Genomic DNA, 19204 nt, shown 5'->3' with positions numbered 1-19204 from the left:
AAAGAGAACAGGCTAAAATCTTCCACAAATAAAAACAAGCAAACAAACAACAAAGACATGGGAATCAGATTTGCATCAGACTTATTAATAATCCAGATGCCAATGGGGCAATGCCTTCGAAGTATTGAGGAAAACTGACTTTAACTGAGAAGTCTATACTTAGCCAAACTATCAACCACATGGGCAGAGTACTGACATTTCCACACAAGTGAGAACTCAAAAATCTATATCCTACATATTCTTTCTCATTTTACTTTTGAAGGATGTAATCTAGCAAATCAAGAAGGGGGAAGATATAGAACCTGGGAAACAGGGGACCAGGGAGAGACGTCTTTATGGTATCTCTGTAGTTGTCCAAGAGAGGAACCAGTACAGATGGGAGATTTAGAGAGGTAAAGCTCCAGGGAAAGAAAAAGGGAATGTAACAGAATTGTTGACTGGTTTGACTGGGAGCTTGGAAAAAATTAAGGATATGATAATAGCAAACAAGGGCAAAAAATAAATAAAAGGAATAGCATTTAGGAACTCCAAGAAAACAATCTACTCAAAAAAGTTCTTTACAAAAGTCATGCTCCACCTTTGAAGCAAACAAAAATGTGATACTATTCACAAGTGAGCAAGTGGTGAAGCTTAGGGAAAGAGAATTCATTGGATCTTCGTTTGACTTACAGGGTTATAGTGTGAGACCTGCACAAAAGGAGAAGTAATTCTAACACATTCCATGGTTGGGCATTGAACAGTACTTACATAGCCCTGGTAATGTAAACACTTCCTTGGTTTTCAATTTTTAGAGTTAATCTTTGGACAAAGCCTGGAAGGCTCAGTTGTGGCTGTAGCACAGAATGTAAATGTGAGCAATGGCAACGACATGAAAGCATACGAGAAGCTCAGAAAGTGGGAAATGAGGGATGAGGATGGGAAAGGACATCATCTGGATTCTTAACTTGATCCTTTTCCTGAGAAACTTTTTACTGAATCATAGGAAAGCTCTTTGCATGAAAAGAGGCCGAAAGGCCTAATGTAGCCTTACACAGTAAGATTTTAATAACTGGGCTTTCAGAAGGAAAAAAATTGTTATTTGGGGGGGCTTCTTAAATTGACTTTGCAGCTCTACGCTACTGATACCACAGACCCCTTATATTGGTATGTGAAATGGAAAGAAAACAGATACATATTTATGTCTCACACTTATGTTTCAAAGTGGAAGAGTTACCTGAGCAACTGATCCACTTCAGCCTGGTTGGAAGGTTCGATGCCCTGAAGCTCCGCAGTGATCGCCTCGTTGACCCACTGCACAGCAGTGCTGATGGCGTCATTCCTTTCCAATTCCTCCGCTTCCACTAGCTCAGGCAAAGCGTTCTCGTGTACTTCAAAGTGAGATGAGATCACCACAGAACATATGTTCTGAAAATAATATTTGTCTACATTGTTCCTAGCTCTCACAGAAAACAGGAAATTCAATTAATCCAGCTTTTAATGTACATGATATTTTATCATCAACTTCAAGGGGAAGATGAGAATATATAATTTTCTTTGAGATATTTCTATAGCTGTTGGAACACTGTGGAACCCAACTTCAAGGAACATTTAAAATCATTACCTCGTTAAAATGCCTTTATAAAAACTCTACATTGAACTTCATTTTTATCACTGCCTCGCCAATAAATAGCTAAAAGAATGCTAACAGATTTAATCATAATTATTCTCCAAGAGACTGTAGCAAAATTGTTTCTAACAACAAATATGCATGCTAAACACAAAAACTGCTATTAGCAATAAAACCTATCAAACTAAGTTATTTAGGTAGCTCAGCCTACATATCTATAAATGCATATAAACTTACATATAGATATAGGAATCTATAAATCTACTAGATATAGAACTGATTGCATTGATAATGTCAGAATTTAAAACTATGTTTGCCTCACTTCCTTTCTCTGTCTTGGATCATCTTCAGGTAGCAGTCATGTCTGTACAAAAATTACACTTAAAGATAATGAAGTCATCATGGTTGATTATAGATTCATGCTTTCTATAGATGACTACCTATGAATAGTATTAATATATAGTTCGCAAACACTGAAATTTCAAAACATTCAGATTATTTTCTACAGTTTAGACAAGGTGCTGTTGTTAGCTGCCTTCGAGTTGGTTCCAACTCACTGTGACAATTTAGACAAGAGTTGCTAATAAATGCAGTGGAGCCAGGACACATTGAAGAAGGCATTCAAGCTTCCTCATACCTTGGGAAAATTTTGACTGGTGCAGAATATTTCCACTTGTAGGGTTGGAAGGCCCAGTCCATCCAGCACGTTTTTCCCCACTACTTTGCATATGGTGGGAGGCTTTGCAAGTTTAGAAAAGCAGTTTGCCTTTAAAACAAAAAACAAAAAATCACAATGCCACATCTAATTTATCTTCAACGGGTCATTCACATTTACTCCTTTTAGTTTCTACTAAGCCTCTGAGTGTCATTCCTGGTGCCAAGCTTAGACTAGTAGCTCTGTGGGAACTGCCCTTCCGTAATGCAATCAATTTGGACTCAGTTCGATGCTGAGTCTCTGGTACATGAGGCAATTTGTTTCTCAGCAAAAACTTGCATCTTCTTTTTTTTTTTAAATTTAAAGGCTTCGTGTCACTCTTTACCAAACCTTCTTATACTCAACCCAATTCCCTAACCCATCCCTCTGTCCAAGATGCAGAAGTCAACGGGTCTCTAGAACACCATGATGCATTCGAATTTAAGAAACCTGAAGTGGACTGCTTTTTATGCCTCCCAGCAAGGCATCTAGTATTATAATGGCAAAGACTTATGCAGTAGCTATATTTCACTGCCAGTTGATGCATAGTCCTAGGTGTTCAAAAAGGATTGTTGGGGACCTTACTAATAGCAGTTTCATTGATGTGGAAAAGCAGAAGCCATTTGGAAATAATCGAAGAAAGAAACTGAAGAAAGAAAATGAAGCTGAGGTAGAAAGCCCATTCAAGGAGCCTGAATAAAAAGATTCAAGATGGCGTTTCTATGCAGAGGAGCAGGAGCTAGGAGAGAAGGGCAAGTGAAGACACAGCTGCCGCACCTTCTTTATTACCACACAGTAATATTACCAGATAGTATTGGGCTCTTAGTTTTCATTTAGCAGGCCAGCTATCTGATCTTTCAGTTCAAAAATCCAATGACCTCAACTTAGGTAACAGGTCATCTAACACTCATCAGCAACGTGCCAGCTCAGAGGTGGCACCCCAGCAGAACTAAAGCAAACGCCAATTTTCCCATGCATGCATTTTAAGGGTTGTTTGCATGTTAGAGTGCCCAACTGAATTTAGATAGAATCAGAGGCTGGAAAAATGTTACCTATCTTCCACTTTGTGTATCGTGGTGAGTTCAGTTCAACAAGTACAGAACACCTACAATGTGCCAGATAGATTAGGAGGGGAAGGGAACTAACATTTTTTGAGTGCTTAATATGTACTTTACAATAGTGACTGTGTCTTGTTTACCACTGCATCACGTATCACAGTGCCTGGCATATAAAGAATTCCATAAATCATATATAAATTAATGAATGCCGGACACATCCCTGGGCACTTTGTATATAATCTGTCATTAAATTCACAAAACTCTATGGTAGGTGGTATCACCTCCATTCCACAGATGAGCAAACTGAGTTCCACAGAAGTAAACTGTCCAAGATCACATAGCCAATGTTTTAGTTATCTATTGCTATGTAACAGACCATCCCAAAACTTAGTGGCTGAAACCATTTATTTGCTCATGACTGCAATCTGGGCTGGGCTCAGCTGGGTAATTCTTCTGCTGGTCTTGCCTGGGGTCTCCCATGCAGATGCAGCCATCTGGAGGTTTGACTGAGGCCAGAATATCCAAGATGGCTTCACTCATGTCTAGTGCCTCAGGTGGGATGGCTGGAACAGCTAGGGGTGCATGGCTATCTTTCTTTCTCACATCCTGGAGGTCTCAAATCTGCCAGGGTCTCTCTCTACATGATCTCTTGTTCTCCAGCAGAGTAATCAGACTTTCTCAGAGCATGATGACTAGCTTCCAAGACTGGGTGTTCCAAGAGGGCAAGCCTCAATATGCCAGCACTTATCAAGCCTGTATGAATTATGCTTGCCAAGGTCCTACCGATCAAACCAAGTCATATGGCCAAGTCCAGAGTCAATGTGGGAGGAACTTATTTAAGAGCATTCATACCAGAGGAGGGGTTCATTGGGCACCATCAACATAATAGTCTACCACAGCTGGTAAGTGGCAGAGCCAAGAATTAAATCCGGATCTGCTTGATTCACAATCCAAAACTGTTTTCAACCCTAAGTTTCATGGTGAAGGAATAAACAGTACTGCTATTGCCTACAGGGATCTTCCCTATCCCCGAATTCCTTTAATAGGTAGAAGAAAAGTAGAAGAAACATATTTGAGCCGAACATTGGAAGATGTGTAGTATTTCAATATCCTGCACGGGGAGAAGTCGAGGGCAGGTACTTCAGGTAGAGGCAATAGGATAAGCAAAGCGGAAGAAAAGTGGAAAACTTCAGCCTTCATCAGGGAATGGTGAGGGTCCAGTGTGGAGGAGCAGGAGAGGGAGTGGGGGATACGCCTGTTACCAGAGGTAGGGGCCGAGCACTACGAACCCTACACTAAGGTATTCGGTCCTTTCTCAGCATCCGAGGGGGAAGCTACAGGAGGTTTCTGAGCAAGAGAATGATGGTCAGACTTGAGTATTGGGAACACTGCTCTGGAAGCACTGTGCGAATGGAATCAATGGAGGGTTGGTGACAGTTTTCAAGCTGAGCTATGCAGTGTTAAGATCTGTGTTTAAAAAAAGACAACTGGCAGCCATGGCAAGCCCGCCTGAAGGTAGCCAGACCCTGAGCTTTCGCCGTAGGTACAAATCTGCCGCCTAAGCAGCGCAGCAGAATCCCCTTTCCTCTGGCTGCTTCCTTTCCACTACTTTTTCTCTTGAACATCCTCGGCCACCAGGTTTCATCTCGACGTCTTCCCTTCGAGAGTCGCGAATCCACAGTACCAACCCCAGTCCCCACAAACCCCACGGGGGCAGCAATGCGCATGCGCGACTTTGCAGCGCGTGCGCACTGAGTTGCCGCAGCGCGGGGCGGGGGGAGAGGGGCTGGAGGGAAGAGGGTGTCCGTCCCAGGTCCCTACCAGGTGCCCGTAGACATCATCAGGCTGGAGGTAGAAGGTGGAGTTTAGCAGCTCTTCCAGCCTGCGCGGAACGTCGTTCTGCTGGTAGTACTTCATCGCCTGCTGCTTCAGCTTCTGCAGCTCCCTAGTGGTCCCACAGCTGCGGCCGCCGCCTTCTTCCCCCATGGTAGGAGATTTAAGCCTACAGCGGGGGTTAGCCTGGGGGCCCGCGAGCGTCCTCCCTGTCGCTAGGCAACGCAACGAGATCCCGACCCCAGATCTCGCGAGGCAGCCAGGCCTAGGTTCTTCCTGCGGTAAAGTTGTTCCCTCTTCTCGAAGGGGGAATGCCTCCTGACCTGTCCCCTCCTTTCCTTTACCGGAGGGATTGGGCCTTGGGGCAGGGTCCCCTCAGCTACAGAGGTCAGGGCTCTCCCGGTTTCGTTTTTCATCACCTTCCCCCGACTTTTCCAGACGAGAAAACACCTAACGATCTCCTAAAGCTCTTTTTTCGGTTTCAAAGCGCCTCCGTGGACTTGCGTCGCGACCTCCTTGCAGAGGCGTAGCGTTATGCCGACTAACAGCTGGGGACGCGAGCCTCTCCCCGGCTTCCCCGTGGCCCTGGGACGCGCGCGGGCCACCCCGCCTTCCCCACCTTCGTTCATGCGGTTAGGGAGCGCCTCCGAGGGCGGCCAGTGCGGAGAGGCCCACTCCATTGCGGGAGGGATGTAAGAGCTCCGGGTATGCTTACTAAGCTGTGGAAGCCCGAGGAACTCTTTCATCCAGCAGATATTGTTAACTACCTTCCTTGAGCCGAGCAGTGTGCTAGGCTGAGCATACTGTGATGTCCAGGAGAGAAACGGCTAAGCGCCCGCCCATGCCCATGGATGATTAACATGGGTAAAATCAATGGAAGGAAAAACCAGTGTGGGCCGAAAGTATTTGGGGGTAAACCGTAAGGGATGGTTAGGGTTTGGACAGGCCTAGGAGTGGCAAGATTTGGAAAAGAGGAGCGTCATTCGGCCCTGTTCCCTCTCAGAACCCTTCAGAGCTGCCCTTTTAAATCCAAACTGCCTTGCCTGGTTTCACTACCTGCCATGTGTCCCATGCAATTATAGAACTTCTTAATGTGCACCCTCTGCTATAGATTCTTCTGCTGCAGGAATGGGCCCAGAGGGACAGGGTGTTCTTATTCTACTCCTGCCTGTTTGTGTTCCTGACCTAAGCAGATCTGAAAACATCTATGCTTCACTTTGCTTATCTGCAAAACAGAGTCTTACCTACTACTCTTGCTTCACAAGTCACTTAGGATAGAATGATAAAGTGAGCGAGAATGCACTTCGAAAAAGGGTAGTTATTTTTAGTAGCTGCAGGATGTGGATGTAGATGTATATAAATATGTGATTCTGTAGGTACTGTTTGTTATATGAACCCAGCTGTGCACATCCCTCTGAACACCCTCTGCTTTCTCTGAATCTCTCTTATGGTATGTCTCACTTTCTGTGGTGGTATGATCACCATGGACCTGCCTTATCCTCTGTGCTAGATGGAAATCCCGTAGATGGTAGGATCTGAGTCTGAGTCATCTTTGTATTCACCGCAGAACCTGGGCCTCACAGGGCAGGAGTATATTCTCTGCTGAATAGGTGCTGAATGAACCTTTACACAAAATAAGCCAGTACTGTTGCTGCTGTTGTTTCCATTCCACCTTTCTGCCTTTCCTCAGATCTCCCTGGATGGAAGGCACCCCCTTCTCTCCTATACCCATCCTTTAATGCCTGAGTTGAGCCCCTCATCTTCAAAGAAGCCGTGTTCCACACTCCAGCTCCCACCCTGCTACCCCTTCCTTTCTCCTGAACTCTTTCTCGAGGGCCACAACCTTCAACCCTCAGGGATATCTTGACTCATTTGGCATTTGAATGGAAGATTGGAAGTATTTTAACCTGAAACCACCATGTCTTGGATGTTTCCCTTCTGTAACCCATTGACCTCTAAACTCGGAGGACAGGGACTTTGTCTTGTTCACCACTGTGTCCCCAGCGTCAGTATATTACCTGACAGAACTGAGGTTCAATAAATATTTATTGAAAGAACGAATGGGCTTTTTTCACATCATAGACGTTCAATAACTATGTGACTCATGATCAGATATTTTTTAAGTTGGATAAATAATGAGTACACCAGCCCAGCTGGAGCAAAGGGTTCGTTTTCAGGAATAATGACAAACAAGGATGGGAAAGTAGCCTGAGGCTAGATTGTAAGGGACTTGGATACCGTTCTGTAAGAGTGGGAAGCAACCGCACATTTCTGAATATAGGATGGGCAAGATGGAAGCTGTGCTTTAGGAAGTTAACAACAGTGGGTAGGGTTGATGGGAGTAGTGTTTAGTTGTACAGAAAGCAAGAGACCCATGTAGAAAATAAGATGTGAAGGCCTAAACTGTAATGGTAGCAATGGGAAGAGATGGATGAGAGAGACAATAATAGAAAGGACTTTAATTGGATGTGGGGTTACGGAACCAAAGATGACTATTGAGGATAACTCTTAGAATTCTCTTGCGGTTTGCAGAAATGGAACAAAAATGAGTTCTTTGTTGTTAATGTAGGATGTGTAGAGTTTGAGATGTATCCCAGAGAAAAGGGAAGATGGCAGATTCAGATATAAGCCATCCACATAGAGTTTAAAGTTGAAATAAAAGATAAATCCTCTGGGGGGAAAAGTTGAACTAAGGACCTAAATATTGGGGGAAGCAGTATACCTAGGGCATAGGAGGGGAGCAAGGAGCAATAACAGGAAACAAACAAAAAGGGCTTAGAGAAAAAGGAAAAAATCCAAGTCATGGAGGCTAGGGCCGATAGTCTTGGGGATGTGATATGCGTGTGTTTGTGTGTGTGCATATAGGCACAGAAAAAAGTCTGAGAGGATATACATGAGCATGTTAATTGTGTGGCCCTTGTTAATTCCATGGGATCGTGGAATTTTTATTCTTTTTATATATTGCCAGTGTCTGATTTTCCTAAAATGAATATATTATTTAATTTTGACAAATTCCATAGAAAATATTTGAGGAATGTTAATTCAAATGTTATAGGAGGATTGAAGACCAAAAAGAGATTATTAGGAACTCATCGGTGCCCCTTTCTTACAGAATCAGCCTATTTTCTCAAATAAAAATAAAACCACCCACCCCTGTCTACTTCTGCCATTCACACAAGTATTTACTGAATGCCTATCATGTGCCAGGCACTGTTCTAGGCACTAGGGAAATAGCAGTGAATAAAATAGATACCAGTTCATCTCTTCATGCTGCTTAGATTCCAATAGCACTTATATCCTAGTGAACTATCAGGACAATAAACTAAAGTAATATATGCGAAGGCATTTTGAAAAGTTGGTAAGCTAGGGGTTTAATAACAACCTATTAGTGTTGATAGATCCAGAGTAAATAAAATGACTTCATGAATATTTCACTTTTCTTATTTTGCACAGATATTAGAAGCACTGGGGTTTTAACTGTAAGATACATTCATTCATATGTATATTTTGTACATATTTGACACATTCCTTGTTTTAGTACGTTGGTGAATACATTTCCATTTTACATGAAACTAAATGTCCAAGGGCACTTCCAGAGCATCCAAGCTTGAAGGGGTTGAGTATGGTGCTAACCCTAAAGGTGTCAAACTGGAGACTTGGGGATGGGAGTTAAGGGAAGGCAAGGGAAAGGAGAGGCTTAGGAGATGTAGAAAGTTCCTGGAACATATCCAGAGATTGAGGGTAAGACTAACTACACTTTCCCCTTTAAAAGAGGAAAGGACATCAGAGAAGGCATACAGCTCTGACTGTTAACTTCATATGAATTAGGTGCCAACATTGGAAGAGATGTCCCCAAGATCCTCTGGGACCTCATCAGTAAAATGGGGGGGTTGGACTAGATCCGTGTTTCCCAACCTTTTTGAGTATGAAGACCCCTTTTTAACAACAAAAATTGATACCTCCCTTATGTAATAGTAGTTACACGTATCCGCAAACCAAACCAGTTGCCATTGACTTGACTCCGACTATTGGCTACCCCATGTGTGTCTCAGTAGAACTGTGTGCTCAACAGGGTTTTCAGTAGCTGATTTTTTGGAAGTAGATCACCAGGCCTTTCTTTCGAGGCACCGTTGAGTAGACTTGGATCTCCAGCCTTTCAGTTAACAGCCAAGCACATTCACTACACCACCAGGGACTCCAGAGTTAAATATAGTGAGTATGAATTCCAGTAGTACTTTTACAGGCATCTTGTATTTCATTAATGGAAACTACATGTGGAAAAGAATACATACATGGGCAAGCCTTTAGTCAATGTCCAGTAAGTGAGTGATGACGTTTGGATTGTGGTTCCCTTGCATAAAGTCCACAGATTTCCAGATGTCCTTGGTTGGTAACCACTGAACTGGGTCTCTCTATCTTAGCTCCCTTCTATCTTGTAGCTCTGTTTCAAGATAAAAGTTCAGGACACATTAGTCTCTTCCAACCTGCTAATTGAAGACCCTTCATAGAGGAAATTAACCACTCTTCAGTCTTGCATTTCAAAAAGAATGTCTAAGCTACCTCAGACATTTCCTGAATGAATGAGGACAAAGAAAAATGTATTTGTCATTTTTCCTTAATCCTGTCCAGGACTTTTTTTAAAATTGGAACTCATTTGCCGTGACTTTAATGTTCAGAAGTGTTTATTCCCATGGTATTTTTGGGTTGCTATCAAGTGCTTGTTAATGCTTCTCTTCTGCATTTGACATCTGTATTGAGTATCATTTTTCATGGAGAACGAATGAGCCTTGTGGCAGGTGCCTTTAACCAAAGAATCATAGATGCTGGAGACAGAATAGGTGGAAATGTTGCCTTTTCCTCATCTAGAAAATGGGAGTAATAATGTTAACCCCCCTCCCCCAGTTGTCCTGACTGAGAAATATGATTTTCAGGCTAATTGCAAATATAAATGGCTGCAACTTAAATGCTAAGTAATAAAAGTAGAACTGATTTGATTAATAAAAGGAAGTTTTGGGGTTTTTTATTTTGGTGTTTTCTTTACTGATGTCTCCAGCAGTAGCCATTACCACTGTGGTACTGATAACAAAACCACCACAAAAACCATGGCATCAACTACCATTGATTAAGCACTTTCATCACCCCACTCAGTCTGCAAAGCAACCACAAAAGGTAAGTGATTGACCCAAGGTTACACAGTTAATAAACAGTGGAGATGGAATTTGAACCCAGGTCTGGCTACTCCAATACTCATGCCTGTCCTGGTGTTCCTCACTGCCTCTCACATCTAAAACTTTCTAAGTCAGATTCTGCTGTCTTGAGTCAGCTGTTGTGAAACTCTTGCCCACCCTCTCTGGAGGGGCCAGTTGAAGACATGGGGAAAAGAGTGGTTAAGTGCTTGGTGGCTAACCGAAAGGTAGGTGGTTTGAACCCCCTAGCTGCTCCGTGGGAGAAGGATGTGGCAGTCTGCTTCCGTAAAGATTTACAGCCTTGGTAACCCTCTGGGGCAGTTCTACTCTGTCCTGTAGGGTCGCTGAGAGTTGGGAATACGGGAACGATTCGACGGCAATGGGTTTGGTTTTGTTTTTTAAGTGGTGTTAATCTCTTGATCATTAGTTCTCAGTCTGGGCTACACATTAGAATCACCTAGGGATTCCATTAGATTCTACTAGAATCTAAGTGCCATTAGAACTTATGCACTATGAAGAGAAGAGTTATCTATTTTATTCACTGCTACAGTATTGAAAATCTGATGCTTGAGTCCTACCCCAAATCTAGGAGGTCGGAATCTCCAGGGGTGGGGCCTCAGCCCAGGGATTTGTTATATATGATAATAATATGCAGCCAGTGTTAAGCACCACTGCTCTAAAAGATTTCTACAAGGATCAGATCCAAAAGAGAATAGCTAGGGCTTCACGCAGCAATGGCTTGATAATGTGTATGCAGCAAGAAGGCCTAGAAATATTGAGGGTTGGCATCAGGCTGCATAGGTTCACGTCCTGATTCTTCTAGTTCCCAGCTGTGTGACCTTGTACAAGTTACTTAACCTCTCTGAGCCCATTTCCTCATCCACTAATATTTTCTATTTTATAGGATTGGTATGAAATTAAATTTATAAATCCACATGAATTACTCACTACAGTGTCTGACACATAGTAAACGATGTTGTTATTACCCAAGAAGATAGGGAAAAGGAAAATGTGGCAATTTTAGCAGTATTGGAGTATTTGTCTGAAAACCTTTGCTTTAGCTTTGTGCGGGAACTCAGACTGAATTGAGTTAAATGATAAGGAAGGGGAGTCCCCTTTAGAAAAACAATGTTAGTGACCTTTGGAGGTAATTAAGCCTTCCAGTAATCTCTTAACTTTTATTTTAACCTTTAACGTTTGTGCAGAATTATAAAGTTGGTATGTATTTCTCTGTTGCTTCCCAAATAAAGCAGAAAGCTGGAGCCCTAGTCCTAATATGAGTGTTCAAAGCTGCCATCCTGTCAAAGTCTGATTTAGATGCAGTTTTCCGGTCATTTGTTCAAAGACCTTTGTCACTGAAGACCATAAGATACTGTAGGAGATGTTACTGCTGGCAGTTTAATTGGTATTTTTCAGGGTATAAACACACAATTTCTATATAGGCAGAATGGAAGCTGCAAACAGGGCAATTATCCAGTGAGTTCAGACAGTAAAGTGAAAAGGAACAAAATCAGGCAAAAAAAATTCTTGAAGCAAGCCATTTTGCCATTTTTAAGTAGATAATTTCTTAACTTTCTAGAATTAGATACAATTTAAGGGTATTTTTCTGACATAATTATGGGCTAATAAAGCAAAACGAATACATACAAAATATCCTACAAAAGCCAGTTTTTCTAATTTGTACTTTTCTTACTATAAAAGTAGCAAAATAAATATAATAATTGCTATCATTGCGAGTGAAGAAAATGTTAAACATACTTTCCACATAGGGGGCAGCAAAGAAGAAAGAGGAAGAACCTCAGAAGGACCAGTGAGATGTTTTATCAAGTTATGGCTATCCTGTTTTCTCTGTTACTGTAGCAGATACTGATTGGGTTTGTTGCCCAGCCTCTCGGAGTTCTGTGCCTTCCTATTCTGTTGTTGCACTTGAATGAGGGTTAATAAATTGTTTGACTTTTGCAATTAAACTTAAGAACCTGATTGAAGGGGATTTTCACTTCCCTTAAAATGTACTTTAAGTTAATCTGCTTAAGAGGAATTATCTGTTTCTTATTAGCAAAATCCAAAGACTGTCTATGCCTTTATAACAGATGGTTTCTATAGGGCTGGTCAAGAATCTTCTGGTCATGTTAAACCTTCAAAATATTATTTGGGGGGTTTCTAAAATTTGTTGGTCAAAATTTAGGATTTGGCTCTTCACATGTATTGTTGCCACAGTGTGGGGTTTTTTTGTTGTTGTTGTTGTTTGTGGTTTTTTTGGTTGTTTCTTTTTCTTCCCCAAATTGCCTTATAAGAATGCTACCGATTTTGTCTTGGTGAAGGAGTTTGAGAGTTCTAGTCTATGATTATTAAAAAAAAAAGAAAAAGAAAAAAACTAGTCACAGAAGCAGAATTCGAATTATTTCATAGAGGATTGTGGTCTGAGGGGGTAAATTCCTATGACTTTTTAGCAAATAAGACCATTTTAGGCAAATTTATCAATATTGATTTGATTTAACTGTCATATAAATCATTATTGTTGAAGCCCTTCATACTTCCAAATAGTATATAAGGTGACATATGTGAATGAATTTCTAATGTCAATATAAAATGTGAAATTTCTGTTTAAATTTTTGCAGAACACACTGAATTGTGTTTTATGTCAACAAGAGATAATGTATGATTGAGCCTGCTTTTAGTTAAATAATGCAATTATTATATTTTGTGATTGTACATTCAACACGTTTGGTGTATATCATCGAAATAAAAGTAATGATCAGAACCCATTTCTCAGAAAAATGTTTGTACCAATACTTGAATGAGAAAAGTAGTAGGGGTGAAAGACTGAAATATTATTTCTAAACTGGAGGTGCTTTTCAGATTTATTAGTGATGCTTATCTTCAGCTTGGGCTATAATCAGCCTAAGTATATTTTCAGTGCTACAGTTTGGGGATAGGAAGGAATAGGGAAGTGCAGGAGAATCTAACACAGTTGTATCAGACAGGAATAAAGAGTTGACGCGTTAGGATAATTTTGTATGAATGTACGTTTACTTGAAATAAATAACTGAGGCAAAAGTGAGGTTTGGAATAGAAGTGTCTGGGTGCCTGCCCTGGTCCGCATTTCTGTTCGTGTGCGTGGAGATACTGCCAAGGGCAGCAGCGTGAGTACAACAGGCCCCACTCTCTTTTATTGCCCTTGTTGGATCTAGCAAAGCTCCCTGGAAGAGCCGCACTTCATCTGACAGCTACGTGATAGGTTCTTGTAAAAATTCGAGTTGATTTATGAAACACTGATTGATTTAAAATATCCCTGAGCTATCGTGGGTAATCATCCTTCTCAAAGTTCACAGCCAAATATTTGCAGCTTTAGTCCTTACTAAAACTTTATGGGAATCTGAAAATAGAGCAGATGGTGAAACCAGCTAACGAGGCAGGGAATTTTGTAGAAAACAACCACCTGAGGTCACCTTAGATATCTGTACTGTCTAAAGAATGTTTCTGCCCTGAAAGTGTTAAGAGTTCCTGTTTGAGGGAACTAGCAGTGGATTTCTTTTTGATGTAAACGTATTCTGTGCCAACATTTGTTGGAATTTTTATTAATATGTGGATCTGACCTTAACTTCAGTTGCCTAATCCTAATGCTTTCTTTTTTATAGCCAAGCTAGCAGGATGTAAAGGAAAAATAAAGTTCCTATACTGATTTTTAGAATACGAAATGAAAGACTGTTTTTTAGAGCAAGAACAAAGAGTCATAACCATAATTTTATTTTAAACAATGATATTTGAAGTAAATAAAACATGTCTATCAATTTATAACCTTTAGAATGAATATTGTCCTATGTATCATCATTTATTAATATACTGAAAATATAGCCATTTCGAGTTCTCAGTTAAGACCATTGCAAGAAAAATGCTGTGTTCAATTAATGATTTTTTTTCTATATATTTCTTATAAACCTGTTGTTGGAGATTGTCTTTTTTTTAAGATAATTATTAATATGCAGAAGCAGAAATTGCAATCAAAATGAAGAATTCAAAATTATTTTAAAAAACTCTTTTAGATTTGCAATAAGATAACAGCCTCTGTGTAATATTTGTTGTATGAGAATGAAAAGAATCACTTTTTTTTTAAGCTAAAAATGACTGGATTTGACTCTGAATCACTAGGGGCATGCCTTGAACTTCTCACACTCTTTTCCAAGCCCTAGTGTTAAGAAAAAAAGCACTCTCCTTCTCCTTCTCCACAAAACTAGGCCCTGGATGGTGGGTCAGAGTATGTCACACACACGCCTGTACCCTTTGGGGTTAAGGCTCAGCTGTCGCGCCATGATGTACATAGATTATTACGTTTATGATAGACCTGCCTTGCTCCCTAAATTTAGATTTTAGGGTTATGCATCCCATGCCACCCTATCTCATCTATTTTTGGCAAAACATGTAGACAAATTTTAGGTATGTTTATGGCAGGCATCTCTAACCAGTCCTTCGGAATCCATCATACTTCTGTCAATTACTAAAGTGTATCTGCTTCAACTGAATATGTTAAGATCAGCCATAACTCTGGAAGGATGTGATTGGAGAGAAGGGGCTGTGATCCTGTATCAAAGAGAAAAAACAGTGCAGGAAAACGCCTTTGGATGCGTTATGCTTTCTGACTTCTGAAAGGAAGCTTTGCAGCATGTAATTCTAAGAAAGTTGAAGGGAACAAAAAAGTACAGCAAGACTCTTCAAGGAGGGGAAGAGTGAAGCTTGTTTCTCATAGTCTTTGTCAGGTCTGACTTAGTCATAGAAACTGCAGCTGAAACATTCCCTTAGAACCATCCCAGGCATTCTGCAAAGACATAACACGGTAAAATCCTTTTCTTCCCTTAGCCAATGGTTCTGTATTAATTCAGGAGCTTTAAAGCAAAATTCAGGTTGATAGCACCTGTTTCCTAATAGATTAGATACAAACATTTCAACAGGTTCTTTAAGTGTAAAGAATCTTAACATTTTTGTGTGTTGATTTTCAGTGGGTGAGATACATGCTGGTAATAAATGTAAACACAGATTGAAGTGTCTGCGGCTCTCACTGTGTAAGTAAATGTACAAGTCTGAATCACGAAGAGCGTTTGCTCTTACTTGGAACAGTTGCATTTAAGCCTGGAGTGTAATTCTCATCACCCTGTTGGGTACATTTCAACAGTTAGGTGTGCATGGACAAGGAATTGTGCACCATTTTAAAATGGATTCGTTTATTTTTTAACGCATGCCTACCATCTTTACAAACTATTTAATATAAAGTTCAAATAAACTAACCAGGGGTTGACTTATACCTTGGGAAATCGGGTTGTTTAGAATGTGCTACGAAGATCCGCATGCGGAATACAATCTAAAGCCTGATTTTGTTGTCTCTGAGCTTTGGAATTCGGTTCAGACCTCTTGCATCATGTACAAATAAAGAGGAAAATGCCAAGGTAAAACCAGTCGTGTGGCTGCTGTCAGATTTGACATGCATTCCCCTGATGACGTGCGTGTTTGGTTTGTTTTTCTTCTCTTCAAATGTTCTTTCCCCCTCCTCCAGAAATACGATGACGCAGTGTTAAAACTATCCACGCACACACCCACTGTGGGAGTTGACGCAGAGACGCGCCGCCTGAGGACCAGCAGCAGGCTAGCCACCCTGGGGCTCCCCACCTGTGAATGCCCCCTTTCCTGCGCCCATCCCTGCACACTCCTGCCTCCTCCTCTGCTCTTTAAGCATGGGGTTTCTGTTTCTAGGCTCGATAGTTCAGGCTCTCCTAGTCTTGGCTGCGGGCACTTAACCGAACCCACTTTTATTCTGTCTTGACCACCTACCTATCCAAAAGGCAGCACTGCTAGAAATAACCACGTAACAATATTTACCCCTCATCTGTCTATTTCCCATTACATGGATCATTTTTTTTTTTTTTTTTAGATGAAGGAGTCAGAATGTTAAAACCAGGAGGAACTTTTGGGGTCATCTAGTGCCACATCTTCATTTTTTTTTTTTAAAAAAACCCAAACGCCTAAGCCTTCCATTATAAACAAGTAGAAAAAAATGGAGAAAATAGTTAAAGGCTATCAACATCATTCTTCATATCCAGGAATCAGTTTGTTTAATGTGTTTACATTTCAAGGATTTTTTTTTTTTTTTGGCATTCTTTTCACTATATAGGTAGATAAAGGAAAAATATCTTTTATATGCAGTATATATTTGTGTAATATGTGTAATTGCCTAACTGCAATATTGTGTCTATTCTGACAATATTAAAAGATTTTGAAACCTAAAATCTGAAATCCCTAAATTCCAAGGCAGGGAAAAAAGGCTCCACCTAAGTACAGTTACGGAAGTCGTACCATGGCCTCCCAGAGGGTTTAGATATAAAAAAGTTCTGTGGCTTTCTTCAGATTTGTAATTTTAAGTGGCCTTTTGATAGCTCCGTTCTCTGTATGTACTCTTATCTGTCAGCAGGAAGATGGTTTTGCCTTTTTCAAAAAGGACACTAATAAGCACATGTACTGCGCTTACTCCATCTGCTACAAAAAATACCCATGGCTCATCCCAACGAGGGTGGTTCACCTGAAGCTTTGTTCCCAAATCAGTAAGGCGGCAGCATCCTGATTAGCAACTGGTGCTTCCCACCAGTTGGATCGGAAGAAAGTCCTGTCTCATTCAGATATGAACTTAGGCGTTCACCTGTCGGAGGAAAATGAAACCATCACGAGCAGCTGTTTATTTCACCGGCAGGTTCATGCCTAAGACAAAGCGGTCCTCCCGGCTCCAGCCTCCAGCAGGTGAATTACTCCCTCACGTTGGCGTGGAAGTGACTCTTTAATAAAGCTATTTATGAAAACTGTTCTAAGTGTGTGGTCCCCTTCCCAGAGATGTGTCACTGCTGCCGCCAAGTGACAGGTCTGGAAAATTAGCAAACCCCAAACAATTAGAACATCAATTCCTCGTTCTAAAGCCAAGGCCCCTGTTCCCCCCGAGAAAAGATAATGTCTTCTGGCCATCTCTTGCCAGAGAGAAATGAAGACCCTGAACTGCCATTGACCCATGTAGGTGTCCCTCTGAATTCACGCCTGCTGAGAAAAGAATGGCGTGGGCGATTAAGAGAATGCATGTGTCTGATTTTAGGATTGAGGAAGTATGTTTGGTTAGTTTCCCATGATCTCACCGCCCAAACCACAATAATGGCAATAACAGTACAGTATGATAACCGAAATCACGGTACACCACAGGAAGGGAACTTCCCTTAAAAATCCATTAGTCACACCAAAAACTTGTAACTCTAGGAACACACAAGTACTTGGGGATATATGCAAAGACTGCTTTTCAGCAACCTCATTCTAGAAGTGGGCTAAGAGCTTTTCAATTGCCGTGACATTTGCAGCCAGGGAAGTAGTACTGGTTGCAGAGCAATGTTTTACAGACGATTACTTTATATGATCAATGGAGCAATTCCCTTCTAGAAGTGAACCAAAGCGATCAAGTTAAATCATTAAAGAGAGAAAGCGAGAGCCGGAGAAAGGATTCATCTCATTAGTGCCAGTGCTGCCGGGCCCACGGCAGCACACAATGTCACTGGCCCTTTAAGACAATGCCTGGACTCCCCCTACTCTTGCCAGCCCCTCCCTTGTAGCTGTTGACAGGTCTGAACCTCCCTAGCAGCCCATTGTGGCCGCAGTAGGAGGCACCTGCAGAAAATGTGCCAAAACCAAGCAGGGAGCAAGAGCTTTTCAATAAGCCCCACAGCTGGAGAGGAGAGGCTACGCTAAACAACCAGGCTTGGACCAGGCATGTGATGGGAATTGGGGTCAAAACCAGGCACCTCCTATGGGCTTTCTGAGCCCTGTTCGGTTCAATTTGCTGACATCTTCTAGCTGGCTTTTCTCTATTTGCTTAATATGCTGAGGTATTTAGCTTAAAAGCACTAAATAGTCCATCACGATGAGCAGGTTTCTCTGTTTCCCATTTACTGTTATTAAGGACGTTTTCCAGTATTTTCACTCTTTTTCCGCCCCAAACGAAGATTGGTTTCTTTTGCTCCTCTCTGGTTACTAGTTATAAGCTATTCCCCGCAACATGCCGCCTGGTTGGTTTTACACATCTTTTTCAATTCCAGGACAAGTAAAGCTCTCCAGATTTTTCCGACTGCCTTCCATGCACGCCTGGAAGCTACACTGTTTTTCAGTTCACTAAGTATTTATTGTGCATCTACTGGGTACACACCACTGTTCTTGGTGCTTCCAGAAGTCTGGAGATGAACAAGACATGATTCTCTCCCCTCAAGTTGTTTAGGGTCCAGCAGAGGGCTAAATAGCTAACAGAAGTTTTATATATGTAACTATAAATTTTTAGGACTTTGTTTTGCAGCTGTGCACTTTTTAATGGCTACAGCCCTTTTGAGAATAGCAGGAGTGGAGGAGTCAGACAGGGAGGGTCCTAGGATGTGCTGGTGGGGTAGTGGCTTCGTCCCGTGTGCCTTGGGAAGCAAGGGGACCCAGTCTCCATTTTCTCTCTCCAAGACCAATGACAGGTGAGAAACTGGCATAGTTTGTCAATTTTGGCAGCTCGTCATATATATACTATGCTGTCCAGTGTTTGTGGTATCACCATCTATTTTTTCTCATTCGGAGTAGGAAGGCGTTATCTCTGTCTTACAGATGAAAGCCTCTGAGATGAAGGGCTAAGCTTCTTGCCCAAGGCCGCACACAAGTGGGTGGGAAGTGCGAAGGCCCACCAGGCACGCAGCTCCACTGTCCTCCACCTAAAGCTTTGCTTCTCTCCCACCCCTCGCTGCCTCTTAAAACTGTGACCCTGTGCGGGTATGTGGCTTAA

At 41.6% G+C, this 19204-nt stretch overlaps 1 protein-coding gene across 1 annotated transcript in view; it reads right to left on the bottom strand.

Moving 5' to 3' along the window:
• The window catches only part of ENO4 (enolase 4), a 41849-nt gene extending 36505 nt beyond the window's left edge, over positions 1 to 5344 (bottom strand). The window contains exons 1-3 of the mRNA XM_004374876.2: positions 5180 to 5344; positions 2244 to 2372; positions 1214 to 1404 (exon numbers count right to left, since the gene is read on the bottom strand). Of these exons, the coding sequence (XP_004374933.2) occupies positions 1214 to 1404; positions 2244 to 2372; positions 5180 to 5344 (485 nt within the window). The remainder of the gene's footprint in view (positions 1 to 1213; positions 1405 to 2243; positions 2373 to 5179) is intronic.
• Between the last annotated feature and the right edge of the window lie 13860 nt (positions 5345 to 19204).

The sequence above is a fragment of the Trichechus manatus genome, unplaced genomic scaffold, assembly GCF_000243295.1.
Source record: "Trichechus manatus latirostris isolate Lorelei unplaced genomic scaffold, TriManLat1.0 scaffold00031, whole genome shotgun sequence".
In the NCBI taxonomy this organism is placed as follows: domain Eukaryota; kingdom Metazoa; phylum Chordata; class Mammalia; order Sirenia; family Trichechidae; genus Trichechus; species Trichechus manatus.
The sequence above is the reverse complement of the archived record's forward strand: the minus strand, read 5'-3'. Positions and strand labels throughout refer to the sequence as shown.